This window comes from Phaethon aethereus, assembly GCF_964289735.1.
Source record: "Phaethon aethereus genome assembly, chromosome: 28".
Lineage (NCBI taxonomy): Eukaryota > Metazoa > Chordata > Aves > Phaethontiformes > Phaethontidae > Phaethon > Phaethon aethereus.
The window spans coordinates 1,251,183-1,264,395 of NC_138604.1; the positions used below are offsets into that span (position 1 = coordinate 1,251,183).

At 67.2% G+C, this 13,213-nt stretch overlaps 2 protein-coding genes across 4 annotated transcripts; both read left to right on the forward strand.

The window, feature by feature from the left end:
- Nucleotides 1-1,750: 1,750 nt before the first annotated feature.
- Nucleotides 1,751-9,458, forward strand: SHC1 (SHC adaptor protein 1). 3 transcript variants are annotated; one of them, XM_082011431.1, is made up of 13 exons: nucleotides 1,751-1,774; nucleotides 5,603-5,764; nucleotides 5,976-6,046; nucleotides 6,367-6,430; nucleotides 6,707-6,826; nucleotides 7,274-7,327; nucleotides 7,449-7,500; nucleotides 7,684-7,810; nucleotides 7,930-8,098; nucleotides 8,289-8,349; nucleotides 8,457-8,636; nucleotides 8,739-9,001; nucleotides 9,231-9,458. In XM_082011431.1, the coding sequence occupies exons 1-13, from the start codon at nucleotides 1,763-1,765 to the stop codon at nucleotides 9,357-9,359; spliced, it is 1,464 nt and encodes a 487-aa protein (XP_081867557.1). In that variant the 5' UTR covers nucleotides 1,751-1,762; the 3' UTR covers nucleotides 9,360-9,458. The 3 variants fall into 3 exon arrangements, with proteins under 3 accessions (XP_081867557.1, XP_081867555.1, XP_081867556.1); XM_082011429.1 differs by lacking the exon at nucleotides 1,751-1,774 and having other exon boundaries at nucleotides 5,128-5,764; XM_082011430.1 differs by lacking the exon at nucleotides 1,751-1,774 and having other exon boundaries at nucleotides 5,128-5,764; nucleotides 8,472-8,636.
- A 1,109-nt stretch (nucleotides 9,459-10,567) lies between these two features.
- PYGO2 (pygopus family PHD finger 2) lies at nucleotides 10,568-11,977 on the forward strand (the record flags this gene model as incomplete). Its single annotated transcript, XM_082011440.1, has 3 exons — nucleotides 10,568-10,691; nucleotides 10,773-10,822; nucleotides 10,898-11,977. 3 exons carry the CDS (start codon nucleotides 10,568-10,570, stop codon nucleotides 11,975-11,977), a joined length of 1,254 nt encoding a protein of 417 aa, XP_081867566.1.
- Between the last annotated feature and the right edge of the window lie 1,236 nt (nucleotides 11,978-13,213).

Here is a 13,213-nt window from a genome sequence, read left to right on the forward strand (position 1 = left end):
GTGTGGCGGCTGCTGTGCGTGCCCGGGGCTCCCTGGGCTCCGTCTTGCACCACCCCGTCCTGGGCGCCTAGGGACGTGTGCCGGGGTGGTGCACGGGAGGGAGACCGGCTCGAGGGACGCTCTCGGCCTGGGGGAAACCCCCAGGCTGGCATGACCCCCGGCAGGGACAGGGCACCAGCTGAGTTTGGAGCGATCCTCAGCCTCCACAGTGCCTGGGTTTGCCCTTCTGCCTTCAGTCCTGCCTGTGCTTCGGAGCAAGGTAGAGGACAACTGTCTGGAGCAGACCAAGCTGTTGTGGACTGGGGTAGATATTCCCTCTTGCAGGCCTTTGCCTTTCACCCAGCAGCTTGTTGTGTCCATGTGTCCGTCTGTTGCAGGCTGTCCCTGCTTCTACAGTTGAATTTCTCGGATGGGGTCACCCGCATGCTGCGCTGGCCTGGGGAGACCCTGGACACGGGGTCTGAGGAAATGTGCCCTGGGCCCTTCCTGCTGGGTTGGCGCTGCGGAAGCCTGTGGGCAAAGGGCAGCTCTCAGCAGCTCTCCCCAGGGACGGCCGGGCCTCAGCCTGTTCCACAGGGGTTGAGGACACTGTCTCTTCCCAGCCAAGCGGGACCTGAGGATCCACCCACAGCCTTTTTGTGGGGGAGCACCATGGCTGGGCCACCTGTGCCCCCAGGATCTGCACGGGGCAGTGTCCCCTGATCGAGGGGGCAACAAATGGGCCCCGAGGAGGCTTTGGCAAGGCTGAGCACCCCGCGTGGGTGTCCTCATCCTCATTCCCTGCTGCCAGCCTTGGTCCCTGGCATCCAAAGGGCCTTGTTGCTGTCTTTGCTTGGCAGCAAGTGACCTGGTGCGGTGTTTCTGGGCTCTGCCCAGGGCCAGTCTGCGCCGCTGTGCTTGCCAACTGGGGCCTTCCTTATCTTGCTGCCTCCTGAGCTAATCACGTTAGCACCCGCCTGGGCTCCGGCGCTGCCTTCACAGACTCCAGATAAGGGCATGATTGCTGCAAGGAAGTAAATCATGTTTGCTGCCCTGCGCTGCTGGCCTGGCCTCGACCACGTCGGCTTGGCGGTGGGAGTGGGAAGGGCAGCAGCTCCTGCTTCGCTTGCCTTGTTTTCCCCTCGCAGAGCTTCCTGCCCCTCCTGGCTCCCCTCTCATAGCCTCTTTCCGTGGCTCTCATCTTCACTGCTCCCCTGGGGAGGAGGCAGCCGCAGCCCTGGGGGCTCTACACATCCTTCTGCAGTGGGGTGCCAGCCGAGGGGGTGGCAGGCAGGCAGGCGGGGGGGGGCAGCTCTGTCCCCCGGGGTGCCTCCGCTCTCCCCCCTTGCGTGTGGCCCTCTGGGCTCTGGTTTTGGGGCCGGGCAGGGATCAGCTCCAGCACTTGTCTTGAGTCATGGAGTGACTCTCGGCCTCCGACACTGTCTTCCGGTGTGGGCAAGGTCTGAGCAGAGCCAGGCTTGGCCTCACGCTCCTGTCCTGGCACATCCTAGCTCCATCCTCCCTCGGATGGGAAGCAGGAGGCTTCCCTGGCTCCCTTGCCCCATGTGTTGGCAGCACGTTTAGCAGCTGCTATGGCCCTGTCCGCCTGCAGTCAGCAAGGAGGAGCAGGGTCTGCCTCTTGGCACCAGGACCACCGCCTTGGCGATCCGGGGCAGGGCTGGCTAACTCCCTGTTTGTCCCTGAACCGCAGGTCGGAGTGCCAGACGAGAGGGGCTGTGCGTTTCTGTTCCCTGCCCGGGGCCTGCCCTGCCCTCCGCCGGCGATGGAGTACGTGGTAAGGACTTCGGTGGAGGGCGAGGTGGCTTTGGTGGTGGATCCTGCCTACCCTCTCTCCCCGCTGGCAGGGCCCCAGCCTCCTCCCCAGGTCTCCACTGGCGTCTTCTAGCCCCTCTTCTGAGCAGCAGAGAGGTTGCACGCAGGAACATGTAGATGCCATGCGATGCTGTTGTGATGTTTGGGGGGAAAAAACAGCTGTTGTCTGGATTTTAGTGTTTTTCTTTGCTTCTCCCCTGCCCCAGAGGTTTGGGGATGGCTCCCCTGTGGCCGCTGTTGGACTGAGGGGGTCTCCTGCTCTGGGCAAGGCGTGTACGTGCAGCAGCGTCCGGCGCACGGCTGCCTGTTCCTCGCTGCGATTTCTTGCCAAACCACTGGCATGTTCCAGGTCTCTGACTCAGCTCCCAGTTTGTGTTTCCTGGGAGGATGTCGGGCGCTGGCCCAGTAGCGGGGCCCCAAGCATCCCCTCTCCGCTCCTCTTCCTCGCCCTGGGCTGTGCATGAAGTCCCAGCCCCAGGTGCCCGAAAGTAGCCCGTGTCCCTCTGCCTTTCCTGCGCAGGGGGAGGATCCAGCTGATCCGGTGTCTCTCCTTGCTGCTGGGGCATGAGGAGCGACTGGGCTGGGACATGTTCTGGGAGCTCCTTGGGGGCAGTTGTTCTGGCTGCTCCGCTCGTCCTCCACTGCAGGGGCAGGAGCTCGCTGCTGGCCTGTCTGGCAAGGGGAAGGGCTGCTGCCTGCTGGATGGGGCTCAAGGGCTGCCTGTTCAGGCAGGGCTGTTGTTCTGCGGCTCTGCATGCGTCTCTGTTTGCCTTGTGCACCCTGAGCCCGCTGTGAAGGAGTCTCTGATGCCCTGGGGTGGGCTCTGGGGCTGGGGGAGTTGCGATGGTAGCTCCTCTGGTCTCCACAAGAGCTGGGAGTGGCGATATGTCATGTCCCCGGCTGGTGCAGGCTGGTGGGGTGACGTGGGCCAGCTGGCTTCAGGAGGTTCTGATAAAATCAGAAGTTATTCCACCTTATAAAAGCAGAAGCCTGTCATAGCAGGGGGCTGTGGCTCCTGGGGCATGCCAGCCCCTCGGTACGTGTCAGGGAAGGCTGCTCTGAGCCCCGTCGCCTGTCCAGGCGACAGGCGGGGCCTGGGGTGGTGGGAGGGGGCCAAGGGGACCCCCTTGCCCTGTGCAATTCCCTCCTGCTCTTATCCCAGCAGGGCCCTGGGGAAGCGTTGGGGCTGACGGAGCCTATGCTGTTGTGCCGGGCGATCCCAGACCCACATTTGCCAGCTGGCTGGGCCCTCGTGGGCAAACCACGCTGCCCTGCGCCCGTTCGACGCCGCCCAACCGGGCTCCCCCCGGCAGTCGGGGGCTGCGGCTTGGCCCCTCACGGGGCTGGCGACTTCCTGGCTCCCTGGCCTGGGGCTTCCTGCTTTTCTTTAGAGCAGTGGCGCTGCCAGCCACGGGAAGGTCACAGCGCTGAGCGGCCGGGGGGCCCCTGGTGGGGACGAGCGCTTCGTGGGACGGCTGGCGCGGGCTCTCTGTGCCCGTGGGAGCACCGCTGGCGGTGGCTGAGGTGGGGGCTGGCGCTCGCGGAGGTGGCATGTGCGGCCAAGGCAATGCTCCGGTGCCGGGAGGAGGCGGGTGACGGACCTGCCGTCGTGAGCCGCAACCCCTTGTGCAGCACAGGAGGCTATTTCCAGCTCTGTTGTGGCTTCCCTTTCCACATCCCTGTGGTGGTGTGCCAGCGTTTGGGAAGCGGGGCAGGCAGCCGCCAGTGCTGAGCGGTGCCCTGTGGTGGGTCCAAGCAGGGATAGCCCTTCCCTTGGGCTGGATTTACCCGGTTTTGGCTCGGGGGCCAGTTTTGTGGAGTGTCTGGTGCCTAGGAAGGCCCTGGCCCATGGTGGGTCAGAGGGGCTGGGCACCACTGGGCTGCCTGAAATCCCTGCTTCAGTCCACAGGAGGTGGAAGGGGGGAGAGCTCTAGCCCCCCTGGGGAAGCTGGTGCAGACGAGGCCGTGGAGAGTGGGCGGTGCAGTTGGGCTGGCCCGAGGTCCTGCCAGCGTGCCGGTGCGTTGAGGATGGGGAGCAGGGAAGACTTGCCCCTCACGCCCCCCACCCACAGGTGGGGGCTCTGGGAGGCTCCCTGCGATAGAAGGGGCTGAGGTTTGGCCCCGGCATGCTTTCACTGCCTGCTCCTACTAGCTCCGCCTGTGACCTTGATTTTTCCGCTCCAGATAGGCGCTGGGTCCCCACCCCTCGCAGGGAGCCCCTCCTGCGCTGTGCCCCAGCCCCTGCGCAGCCCCCGCTGCGGGCAGAGCCTGCCCCGCTGCCCGTGAGTCAGCATGGCCCTTCCGATTAGCAGCAGCCCCTTCTCCTTTCCCGGGAGGAGCTGCTGCTCAGCACCGGCCAGGATGTGGGAAGCAGCAGCAATTAGCAGCAGCCGCCTCTCCTGCCGGCTCCCTGCTGGAGCCGGGAGCCCGTGCTGAGCCCTGCCTTGCCCGGCGGACAGCCCACCTACTGTATCCTGCTCCCAGACATCCTCTTCTTCCTCCCACCAGCCCTCCGGGCGAGGTCTGCGCCGGGAGCTGCTCTCTCGAAGGAGTGGATGTCCCCCCGTTCCAGGCAGCTGCAAGCACCGGCGGCATCTCAGCATCACAGCCCCTCCGGCTTTGGGCGCCGCTCCCCCTTGGCAGAGCCTGGGGAGCCAACGGCGGCTGCTCGCCACCGGCACGTGGGTTGCATAGCACTGGCCGCCACAGAAGGACCTTGTTCGCTCCTGGACGGTGCTCGGAGCAGGGCTGGGCTGGGCTTGGATGCGCTCTGTGGCTGCCTTGTCTCAGGGCTTTAAATATTCATGCTTTTGATTTCCTCTTAGTAGCTGGCGGCGGTGGGGCAGCCCAGGGGCTGGAGCAAGCCGGCTCGGGTGGAGGGCGGCCGTGCCGGACCCGGTGGCGGGGCAGAAGGGGCCAGATCCAGCCCCAGCTGAAGACAGTGGGATTTGTTGCCAGCCTGGTGCAGGAGTGGTGCAGGGCCACAGGGCTTGAGGACCTCCAGGCTGGGGGCTGAGCACGCTGAGCCCCCCTCTCTGTGCCGGCAGCTCCCCAGGGCGTAGCCGCGGCCCCGTTTCCTCCCCGCTGGGAGCAGGCGGGGTTGCTCTCCAGCTGGCCGGATCCGCACATCCTTGCTGACGCCGATCGAGATCGATCGGCTGTGACAGCGTGGAGCTGGGCAGCCCCTGGACCCGCTGCCTGGCATCCGGGGGCCAGCTGTCCGCACCAGCTATGCCGGGCTGGCGCAAGCCTGGCACAGAGCTCGGCCAAGGCTTCTGCTTGGGGGCAGCTTCCCAGCTCGGACTCTCCATGGGGCCCCCGTGAGACCCATCCGGCTGCCTCCACCTCGCTGCCCTGCAGGCTGGGCCAGCCCCGGCCCTTGTTGCCTCTCTCCGGCATGGATCTCCTGCAGAAGAGCAAATACAGCCACCTGCGGAACGAGTCCGTCTCCTCTCTGGAGGAGGCGGTGGGGGGCCTGGGGGTCCCGACCTCCCCAGCGGAGTCCCTCACAGGCACGCGGTCTCTGCCTGGCTGCCTGTCCTCCTCCCTTGGCCCCGCGGCGCCTCTCGGGGAGCTCTCGCCCGCGTCGGAGGACAGCCCTACCACCCTCTGTTCCTTCTTCCCCAAAATGACCAACCTGAAGCTCTCAAACCCTGCCAACCTGCTCAGCCTGCGGGGCTCCTCGGCAGGCAGCAGCCCGGGGGAGCCTGGCCCTGCCGGGACACTGGCACTGGCACCGGGGGCAGCTGCCAGCCCCAGCTCAGCAGGACCTGTCGCTGTCTGTTCCCAGGATATGAACAAGCTGAGCTGCGGGAAGAAGACGCGGGTGGAAGGTGGCCAGCTGGGGGGTGATGAATGGACCCGCCACGGCAGCTTTGTCAATAAGCCCACCCGCGGCTGGCTGCACCCGGATGACAAGGTCATGGGCCCTGGGGTCTCCTACCACGTCCGGGTGAGTGCTCGGGAATGGGGGGGGTGCGGGAAGGGTCATGGTGGGGATTTGGGGACCTCTTGGTGTGCTCCTTGGGGGTGGCAGGCAGGCAGTGGGAATCATGGGGAAGTCATTGCTGCAGAGCTGGGGGGTGTGGGGCCCTGGCCCCCTCCCCAGCTGCGTGGGGAGCAAACCCTGGGGCCGGCCAGGCTGACCCTGCTCTCTCCCCCAGTACATGGGCTGCGTGGAAGTCCTCCAGTCCATGAGGGCTTTGGATTTTAACACCAGGACGCAGGTCACCAGGTGAGCTCTGCCTCTCCCCAGGGGCTGCCGCTTGGGGGGAGAAGGGGGGGGAACGGGCAGTCTGAGCCCCACACAAGCCTTTGGCAGCATGTGGGGCTTTCAGTGGGGGCCAGTCTGCCTGCAGCCCCGTCAAATATTAACGCCAGTGTGCTGCTTCCGCTTGAAAAGCCCTGGCCGGTGCTTCCCGAGGGCTTCCCGTTTGTCACCGTGTCCCTTCTGTGCTGGTCCCGGTGTCCTCGGTCCCATGGCTGGGGGGGTCACAGGGGAATGGGGAGGGCAGGTGCTGCGGGGGGACTGACATCCTGCTGTGCTCCCTGCAGGGAGGCCATTGGGCTGGTGTGCGAGGCCGTGCCCGGTGCCAAGGGAGCCGTGCGGAGGAGGAAGGTGAGGCTGGGCTGGGGAGCTGCCGGGGGGAGCGTGCTCAGCCAGCTGGGCATGGGGCCAAGGGCCGGATCCCAGCCCAGCTGGCTGTGCCCAGGCTGGGCAGCCTGGGGCTCTGATAAACCTCCACTGTTCGAGCCAGTGGAGCTCAGCAGGAGCGGTGATGAGGACGAGGTGCCCTTCTTCGCTGTGGAGGGTGGCAGGATGTGCCTTGTCCCCGCATAGCTGGGCTGCATCTGGCCCGGGGAGCCCCTTCCCCATGCTGCCGTTTGCCCCTAGCCCTGTGGCCGCTCCCTGAACTCCATCCTGGGCAAGAGCAACCTGAAGTTTGCCGGCATGCCCATCACCCTGACCATCTCCACCAGCAGCCTCAACCTCATGGCTTCTGACTGCAAGCAGGTGAGCATGGGGAGGGGCTGGGGGCCGGGTGACTGGCTTTAGATGAGCAGGAATCCTCGTATCCCACACCTCGGGTGCTGCTGGGGTAGGGGATCTCCCCAGCTTCTCTAAGGACTGTCTGGGTGGGTTGTGTGACCTAATGAGTGCCCACCTTGCCTCTGTCCCTGGGGGTGAAGAGGTTGGAGCGATACCCCACGTGCTTTGCAGGATGTGTCCTGGAGACTGAGAGACCCAAGTCCCCTGGCCTGGGGCCAGGTCTCCTCATTTTGACCCCACTGTTGGTATCCCAGCCCTTTTCCTAGTGGTTGTGGCTCATAACTAGGGCTCTGGAGGCTTGTAAGCCCCCATGCCAGGCCAGTCCTAGCAGGAGAGTGGTGGGCAGGAGGTGCTGCCTCTGGCTGGGTGCTGAGGAGCTCCTGGCTGCATCCAAGAAACTCTGCCTTGCAGATCATTGCCAACCACCATATGCAGTCCATCTCCTTCGCTTCTGGGGGAGACCCGGTGAGTATACGGGGTCCCCGTCCACACGTGCCCTGCCCTGTGCCTCTCCTGCCCTCTCCCCAAAGTCTCAGGCACTGCACTCCCTGGCATCCCCGATTCACTGCCAGTGTCTCACCCACAGGACACAGCTGAGTACGTCGCTTATGTTGCCAAAGACCCCGTCAATCAGAGAGGTGAGGCTGCTGCTGAGGGTCCTAAATACTGGAGCCCTGTTTTGTGGATGTTCAGGTGCAGCTCAGTGTGGCAGGGAGGGACTGGGTCCCCCGTAAGGAAGCTCTGGGGTACATAGGGCAGGCTGAAGGGATGAAGAGCTTAACATTGGGATTCCACACTTCCATCCTGCCATTCCTCCTCAGCCTGTCATATCCTGGAGTGCCCTGAGGGCTTGGCACAGGATGTGATCAGCACCATTGGGCAGGCCTTCGAGCTGCGGTTCAAGCAGTACCTGAAGAACCCCCCAAAGCTGGTGACACCCCACGACAGGTAAGGGCAGGGCTGTGTGGGAAGGAGAAAGGTGGGAGGGTGTCCAAGACTTTGTAGTTCTGGAGTGGGGATGCAGCCCTGGCTGCTGTCAACTGCTCATCTGTGCTGTGCCCTTCCAGGATGGCAGGGTTTGATGGCTCTGCCTGGGATGAAGAAGAGGAGGAACCAGCCCCAGATCACCAGTACTACAACGACTTCCCCGGCAAGGAGCCTCCCATTGGTGGGGTTGTGGACATGCGGCTGCGGGATGGGGCTGCTCAGACCCCCAATCACTTGGGGGCCACGCTGGTAAGGCTCTGGGCTCCATGTTCCAAAGGGAGAGGCAGGGACCCCACCTGGGCTGTGGGCTCTTTGCTCAGGGTTATTCAACCATGAGAGCTGTGGCACATGTCTCCCCAGCACCTCTAGCAGCCCAGGGTGTGGGGAGTGGGAAGGGATGGGGAGCGCAGTGGGGCTCACCACCCACCTCTCCCTGCAGCCTGTTGGCCAGTCGTCCAGTGGGGAGTTCGACCCCCGGAAGCAGCACGCTCCTGCCCAAGGTAACGTGACGGACACGCCTGGTCCCCATCTGCTTTCCTGGACCCCAAGCTCTGACAACGGGCATTAGTGTTGGGGCCGAGGCAGGCTGGAGCCCTGCTGACCACAGTGCTCTTGGCTGCAGGGAGAGAGAAATACCCATCTCCGGTGGGTGCGTCCAGCCGCACGGACCTGTTTGATGACCCGTCCTATGTCAACGTGCAGAACATGGACAAGACACGCCAAGCGTCAGTTGCTGGCACGCCTGCGACGGCCAACGGCAGCACCCAGAGAGACCTCTTTGACATGAGTGAGTGGGGAGGCAGCCACAGCCATGCCTGGGCTGGTGGCTTTGTCCTGGGCTGGGGGGATGTAGCTGTGAGGTTGGTCATGGTCTCTTCTTCTCTTGCAGAACCCTTTGAAGATGCCCTGCGTGTGCCCCCATCTGTGCCCGTGGGGCTGCCCCCTGCCCAGGTGGTGGCTTCCATGGAGGAGCAGCTGAGACGTGAGCCCTGGTACCACGGGAAGATGAACCGCAAGGAGGCAGAGAAGCTGCTGAAGGTGAACGGAGACTTCCTGGTGCGGGAGAGCACCACCACCCCGGGCCAGTATGTGCTGACGGGCCTGCAGGGCGGGCAGCCCAAGCATCTGCTCCTCGTCGATCCTGAGGGAGTGGTGAGTCCATGTGATGTGCTGGGCGCAGAGCTGGCACAGCTTGGGGGGGTTACAAGAGCCACGAGGCCGTTGGGCTTCCCCACCACTCCTCAGGGGATGCCTCTGGGCTTGCTTGAGGGACAGTGAAGGCAGCTCCCCCCCAGCGCACTGCCCAGCTCCTGGAGGCTGGTGGCTTTTGGCCTCCTGTGACCCTCGGCAGCGTCCTGAGTGCCCCTTCCCTGCCCCCTAGGTGCGGACGAAAGACCACCGCTTTGAGAGCGTCAGCCACCTCATCAGCTACCACATGGACAATCACCTGCCCATCATCTCAGCCGGCAGCGAGATGTGCCTGCAGCAGCCGGTGGAGAGGAGACTGTGAGCGCCCGGGGGCCACGGTGCACGGCCCCCCACCCCAGGGAGCCCTCGGACTCTGTCGGGTGCTCTGCCTGGGACTGAGCATGGACTTGAAAGGGGACGGGGCCCGTCCCGCTCTGCCCCGTGGAGCTGGTGGCTGCGGGGGGCGTGGGCAGTGTGCTGTGAGCTGCCTGCAGGGCTGGGGGACTGTTCTTACCAAAGCCCCTGCCTCCTCCCCGCTCCAGCCTTTGCACAGCAGCTCAGCTCCTACCAAGCCCCGGCCCTCCTGCTGCGCCGTGGCTGCTCCTGTGGTCACTGGCGTGGGGGCAGCCCGGCCTCCTCCCCTGCCCCAGGCCCTAGAGGGGGGCAGTGGGGGGCTCCGCTCTCCCAAGCACAAGGCCCGGCCAGTCCTGCACCGACTGTACCCGGTCACTTTACGTGTTAACTCTGTGCCTTGACCCCGCAGGTCCCACACTTATGCAACGCCGCAGGGCGGGTGGCCGGGGACAGAGCCCCCCCCCGTGCCCCCAGCCCCTGCCGTGCCCCTTCCCGGGACATGCTCCTCTGCGCCCCCCCCCCCCCCCCGCCCCCCTTCCCGGGGTGCCGGTGGGGCACGGCCGGTTCCGGCAGCCCCGGGGGCGGCGGGAGGGCCTCCCCCTTGCATGCACGGTGTTATGCCCCCAAGCCAAAGCGCAGCCCCTTGCAGCCCCGGGCCCCTGGGGCCCTCTATACCAAAGGAACCGGCAGTTGGTATTAAAGTTGGTATTTCTCTAGGCCCTGGCTGGTGGGGGGAACACGGGGGGGGGGCGGGCGAAGCACTGGGCCACACGGGGCGTCCCCCGCCCCTGGCGTCGGCGCCGTCCCTTCCACCGGTACGTGGTTCCTTCGCGTCGCGTCGTCCCCCCTCCCTCCCCCCCCCCCCCCGGGACTCGCACATGGTTCGTCCCGCTCGGTTTTAGCCCGCCCTAGCGCCCTGTAGTCGGTCCGTCCCGCTCCCCCCGCCTTGTACATGGTTCGCCCCGCCTCCACCTCGGCGCTGCACTTGGTCCCCCCTGACCGCCCCCGCCCGGCGCGTGGTGGTTACAGCCGGCCCCTGCTTCTCTCCCCCTCCGGCGCGCGCCCTTGTCCCGCCCCGCGCGCCGTGATTGGCCCCGCGCGAGTTCCGGTTCCGGTTGGGGGCGCCGTGCGGAGGAGCGGCGGCGGGGTCATGGTGTCGCGCCGGCGGTGAGGGCCATGGCGGCCCCGCATGCAGAGAAGCTGGAGGGAGGCGTCCCGGCCCCGCCGCCCCCGCCGGGGCCTCCGCACCCTGCGGGCAGCGCCGCCGCCGGCGGGCCCGGCCGGAAGCAGGGGAAGGCAGGTGAGCGCAGGCGGCCGGGCCCGGCCGGTGGCGGCGGGGGAACACCGGCCCCGCCTGACGTGGCCCCGCTTGTCCCCGCAGGGCTGCAGATGAAGAGCCCCGAGAAGAAGCGGCGCAAGTCCAACACGCAGGTAGGGCCGAGCTCGGCCGGGGCCGGGGCCGAGGCAGGATGGGCCGCAGGCCTGACCGCCACCTTCTTCCCGCAGGGCCCCGCCTACTCCCACCTCTCGGAGTTCGCCCCGCCGCCCACCCCCATGGTGGACCACCTGGTGGCCTCCAACCCCTTCGAGGATGACTTCGGGGCCCCCAAGGTGGGGGCGGCCCCCGCCCCCTTTCTGGGCAGCCCCGTGCCCTTCGGCGGCTTCCGTGTCCAGGGGGGGATGTCACCGCAGGTGCCCCCCGGTTATGGCGGGGGCCCCCAGCCCCTGCGGAGGCAACCCCCCCCCTTTGCCCCCGGGCAGATGGGCCCGGCCTTCAGCATGCCGCCCCAGAACCCCAACTACGTCCAGCCCGGGGGCATGAGCTTTCCCGGGCAGCCCTTCAGCCAGCCCCTTGGACAGAACTTCAGCCCCCCCACGGGGCAGCTTATGCAGGGGCCGGTCGGGGGCTTCGGGCCCATGATCTCCCCCACCATGGGCCAGCCCCCCCGTGGGGACATGGGCCCTGGGCCGGCCCTCAACCCCCCCGGGGGGCCGGCGGTGGCTCAGCGCTTCAGCCAGCCTGGCAATCTCTTTGGACAGTCGCCCATGCAGCGCCCTGGGCAGAACATACCGCCCCTGCCACCCACTGCCAGCCCCTTCCCTGGAGCCGACCCCGGCTTCCCCGCCGGCGGCGAGGAGGGGGGCAAGAACCTCAACCCCCCACCCAGCACCTTCACCCAGGAACAGCACTCGGGCTCCCCCGCTGCTGTCAACGGGGCGCAGCCCGGCTTTGCCCCCAACAGTGCTGCCCGTGGCGCTGGCACCCCCGAAACCAACAGCCTCCCACCACCACCCCCCGGCAAGGCAGCCGGTGGTTCGGGACACCAGCCGCCGCCAGGGCTGGTGTACCCCTGTGGAGCCTGCCGCAACGAGGTGAACGACGACCAGGATGCCATCTTATGCGAGGCCTCCTGCCAGAAGTGGTTCCACCGGGAGTGCACGGGGATGACAGAGAACGCCTACGGGCTGCTCACCACCGAGGCCTCTGCCGTCTGGGCCTGCGACTTCTGCCTGAAGACAAAGGAGATCCAGTCGGTCTATGTCCGGGAGGGCATGGGACAGCTGGTGGCTGCCAACGACGGCTGAGCCGCCCTCCCGCTGCCGTGTACAGCTTCCCCTGCCAATTTAGGACCAAACCCCCTTTTTTTGTAGCCATCACACCCCCCCTCCCTAGCCACAGAGACAGCACCGGGTACCAACTGCCGCTGGGACCGGCCCGCAGGCTCCAGGCCGGTGCTGGCCATGCCATCACTGGCCCAGTGCTGTGGGGGAGCTCCGGCCCCGGTGCACCAGCCCTCGGGGGCTGAGGCTCCCCACTGCCGACCTGGCCCCCCCAGCTCTGCCTGGTGGGGACAGTGCACTTTGGGGGGCAGAGGAAGGGGCGATCTGGTCCCCACTGCCATCCATGGTCGTGCAGCAGTCCCAGTGCCCCGCTCCAGGTGCTCGGGGTGGTCCCGGTTCTCCCCGCGACCCCCACCCCCGCTCGGGACGGTCCCGGTGCCCCCTCCCCCCCCCCCCCCCCAACGTTTTAGCCGATCGTTAATGGAAACTTTTGTACCGTCGCTATAAAACTCTGAGCTCCCCCTGCCCGTGTCTCGCTCCGCTCACGCCGCGGGGGGGGGTGGGGGGGTGTCCGGTACCGGAGGGGCCGCGGGTGCCCGCCCCGCGCCGTCCCATTGGTCCGCGGCAACCGCCGCCCTCCCCCATTGGCTGGTCGCGTCACGTGCGCGCCCCTTCCCGAGGGCGGTGACCGGCACCGGGAGAAAGTTACCGGCGGGACTGCGACCGCGCCCGGCGTCAGCATCAGGTACCGGCCGGCTGCCGCCGCCGCGGAGTCCGCTTCCCCGGGCCGGGCCGGAGCCGGGAGCGGGACCGGGCGGTGCCCGCGGGTGCCGGGGCTGCGCAGCGGGGCGGCGGGCACGGCTTGAACGGACATCGCCCGGGGCCGCGGCCGCAGGATTTGCGGGCGGGGAGGGTGGTGGTGTCACCGGCGGGGCCGTCACTCCCCGGGCCGGTTCCGGGTCCCTGGGGGAGGCGGCAGAGGCTGCCCGAGACCCCCTCCCGGTCCCGTCGCCTTCCTGCGGGGCCGCGGGAGCCCGAGCCGGGCCCCGGTGTCCCCGCGCCGGGCCCCGCGTCCTCCGTCCACCTGCCGGGCGGCATCACCGGGCTAAAAATACCCCGCGGCAGCAGCTGGTGTCGGTGGGGGGACACCGCGGGGTCCGGGGGGTTCGGTCTTCCCGGGGCGGCCGGGGCTTCGGCCGGGGCCGCTCCCAGTGGCAGCCGGGGGTCCGCAGCCGCGGGCAGGGTTTGGGGAGCGGCCGT

What these genes read in the sequence shown, in the direction of transcription:
- SHC1 (XM_082011429.1), top strand. Translation starts at nt 5,210, where the DNA reads ATGGATCTCCTGCAGAAGAGCAAATACAGCCACCTGCGGAACGAGTCC. An exon ending in GAGCCGTGCGGAGGAGGAAG is followed by an intron (nt 6,431 to 6,706) that starts GTGAGGCTGGGC and finishes GTTTGCCCCTAG; the next exon opens with CCCTGTGGCCGCTCCCTGAA. An exon ending in GCAGCACGCTCCTGCCCAAG is followed by an intron (nt 8,350 to 8,456) that starts GTAACGTGACGG and finishes TGCTGACCACAG; the next exon opens with TGCTCTTGGCTGCAGGGAGA.